The 3040-nt window shown below is 37.8% G+C and overlaps 1 protein-coding gene across 1 annotated transcript; it reads left to right on the forward strand.

The window, feature by feature from the left end:
* The first annotated feature begins 712 nt into the window (after positions 1-712).
* Positions 713-2367, forward strand: LOC120183027 (transcription factor MYC1-like). The gene has a single exon (XM_039187826.1). It carries the CDS (start codon positions 821-823, stop codon positions 2249-2251), a length of 1431 nt encoding a protein of 476 aa, XP_039043757.1. The 5' UTR covers positions 713-820; the 3' UTR covers positions 2252-2367.
* The last annotated feature ends 673 nt before the right edge of the window (positions 2368-3040 follow it).

Here is a 3040-nt window from a genome sequence, read left to right on the forward strand (position 1 = left end):
TTAAAATTTAAAGTTTGTTCGATTGCATGTAGTGAGGAGTTGTACATGGCCTAACTTTTGAATTTGTTTTTAAAAAGTTGATTTTGGTATTGAATTTAAACCTAACCGGGTTAAATCCTACATAGGGTATTATCTCCTAGCCGAGATTCTTTTTATAACGAATATTATTATATGATAGTGGTCCGTGAGAAACATATACATGATACACACACACGTGTGTATAACAATTGCATTAACAACGACAATTCGAGAACGAATATTACTGTTAATCATACCTTTTTAACATTTGATTGTTGGTTAGATTTATATAATTCTGAGGATTTTGTTTGTACCATTTAAGCTATTTGTCTGTAACAAAAGAAAAAAAAACTTGAATATTTTGTGAAACATTATTTTAGAATAATCTAATGGTTAAAAGAATGATTATTATTTTTAGAGATCATAGAATCAAACACCAATGATTGCAACAAGATTGACTGAATGTTCATTATCGAATGATCGAGAATATTAAAAAAATAAAGTTTTATAAATTAATAAGAAACTAATAAAATACATAACCCTACTTGTTCCTACTATATGTTTTCTTTATTTAATAATAAAATATTGTCAATCTTTCTTTCTTTTTCTTTTCCTTAATTTCTTTTGTTTATTCCTCTCCATTTTTTGTTTTTAACCTTTTTCAGCTATCCCGCTCTATATATTCGTACACACAACACACCATTTTCTCCCGATAGTGAAAATTAAGAAGCCAAATACAAACAAACTCAATCAAGCTCTCAGGCTCAGCTACTCCAGTCCTCAGATTTTCTGTCTGTCTGCCATGGAAGATCTAATAATCTCTCCATCTTCATCTTCTTCATTAGTTTCCTTTTCACATGAAACCCCACCTTCAACTCTCCAGCAGAGGCTCCAAAATGTAATCGAAAGGCAGCCAGATTGGTGGGCGTACGCTATATTTTGGCAGACGTCGAACGATGACCAGGGTCGCCTGTTCTTGTCTTGGGGTGATGGTCATTTTCAGGGCACCAAAGATACGTCCCCGAATTTCCGGCCCAACAGTTCCGATATTCGGGGTTTGCACAATGAACGGAGGAAGGTGATGAAGGGAATCCAAGCCCTGGTCGGAGACAATCACGACATCGATATGTCGATGATCGACGGCACTGATATCAGCGATGCTGAATGGTTCTACATGTTGTCTTTGACTCGAAGTTTCTCCGCCGGCGATGGAATCCCGGGGAAGTCTCTCACTACCGGCTCTTTGGTGTGGTTAACCGGTGCATATGAGTTGCAGTTTTACAATTGCGGAAGGGCTAAAGAGGCACAATTGCACGGCATTGAAACACTGGTCTGCATACCAACTTCTCGTGGAGTTCTTGAACTCGGCTCCTCCGAAATCATCAGGGAAAATTGGGGATTAGTCCAACAAGTGAAGTACTTATTCGAGTCGGATCCCATCGGCATGCTACCAAAACAATCAAATCCAATCGAATTCCTTGATAGAAGCATCTCATTTTCCGACATCGGCGCAATCCCCGGTGTTCAAAAAGACCACAACGACAAGAAAGATTTTACAAGATCCGGTGAACTGTCGTTTTTCAACTCAGAGTATTCGGATTCCGATTGTCCACTGCTTCCGTTGAACAACACGGAGAAGAGAAACCCAAAGAAACGTGGAAGAAAACCAGGTTCGGGACGAGATACAATGTTGAACCACGTGGAAGCCGAAAGGCAACGCCGTGAGAAGCTGAACCACAAGTTCTATGCACTCCGAGCTGTAGTCCCGAACGTGTCCCGCATGGACAAAGCATCCCTCTTGTCCGACGCAGTTTCATACATCAACGAGCTGAAATCCAAGATCGAAGACCTCGAATCGGAGCTCCGTACAGTGTGTAAGAGAGTGAAGGTCAAAACAATCGAAGTCATGGATAACCAAAGCACAACCACCACCACCTCGGTGGAGCAGATAACAACAACAACAACAACAGCAATCGATGGATCAAGTGGTGTCGAACTAGACATCAAAATCATCGGAAATGATGCAATGATTAGGGCCCAATCGGAGAACGTGAACTATCCGTCGGCAAGGTTAATGGATGCCCTTTGTGAGTTGGAGTTTCAGGTCCATCATGCAAGTGTCTCCTGCGTTAACGACATCGTCCTCCAGGATATCGTCGTCAAGCTCCCTCATACATTCAAAACTCATGAACAAGGCCTCAAATCTGCTCTTCTAAGGAAACTACAGCCCTAAAGTTCACTCTTTTTTTCTCTCTGTATTTTAATTAATCGGATTTGCCTTTGAGCTTTGACTCTGCTTGTCATGTAAATTTTTAAGAAAATAAATTCAAGCAGCTATATTTATTATCATCTCATTTTATTTTTGTAGTTTTTTCCTCCGCTTTCTTCCATCTGAAAATTGTTCTTCAGGGTTTTCTTATGAGCCTGTATCAAGCTTGACCTTGAAAGGAAACCAAACCTTAATGGTCGGGCCTACTATAAATTTTGTTTTATATAAAATAATAAGACTCCTGCACGTTTTATACATGGACCACTAATATAATATTATTTGTACTATCATTTATAAAAGGGCAGCTCATTTTTTTTAACTTTAGGGTGGCTAATTTTCTATGCCAAGCAACCTTCATCTGTTGGCCATTGATACATGGACCACGAAAATAGTTGGGTAGCTAAATACACAGTTTACCCAAAAATTAATATATGAGTAATATATTTGTAATTTTTACAAAAACAATTATAGCCTTAATATATAAATTATAAATTAAAAAAACAGAAAAATATGGTGAACCTTCGTCAAATTTTGAAATTAAATATGACCCTCGTTCTTTTATCAAAAGGAAATCTTCCATTAAAAAATATTAAAACAGACGAAAAAAAATGGAAAATAAATGGATCATAAAAAAAACTAAACAATTAAAGATTTAATATATAAATATCGGACCGACGGATGAGACAGAAGGCTACACGAAATAAGGTAGCGGTAGGACCCTTCTCTTTGGTACTGAGGAAGTAATAACTGTTT

This window comes from Hibiscus syriacus, unplaced genomic scaffold (assembly GCF_006381635.1).
Source record: "Hibiscus syriacus cultivar Baekdansim isolate YM2019G1 unplaced genomic scaffold, ASM638163v2 tig00112738_pilon, whole genome shotgun sequence".
NCBI lineage: Eukaryota > Viridiplantae > Streptophyta > Magnoliopsida > Malvales > Malvaceae > Hibiscus > Hibiscus syriacus.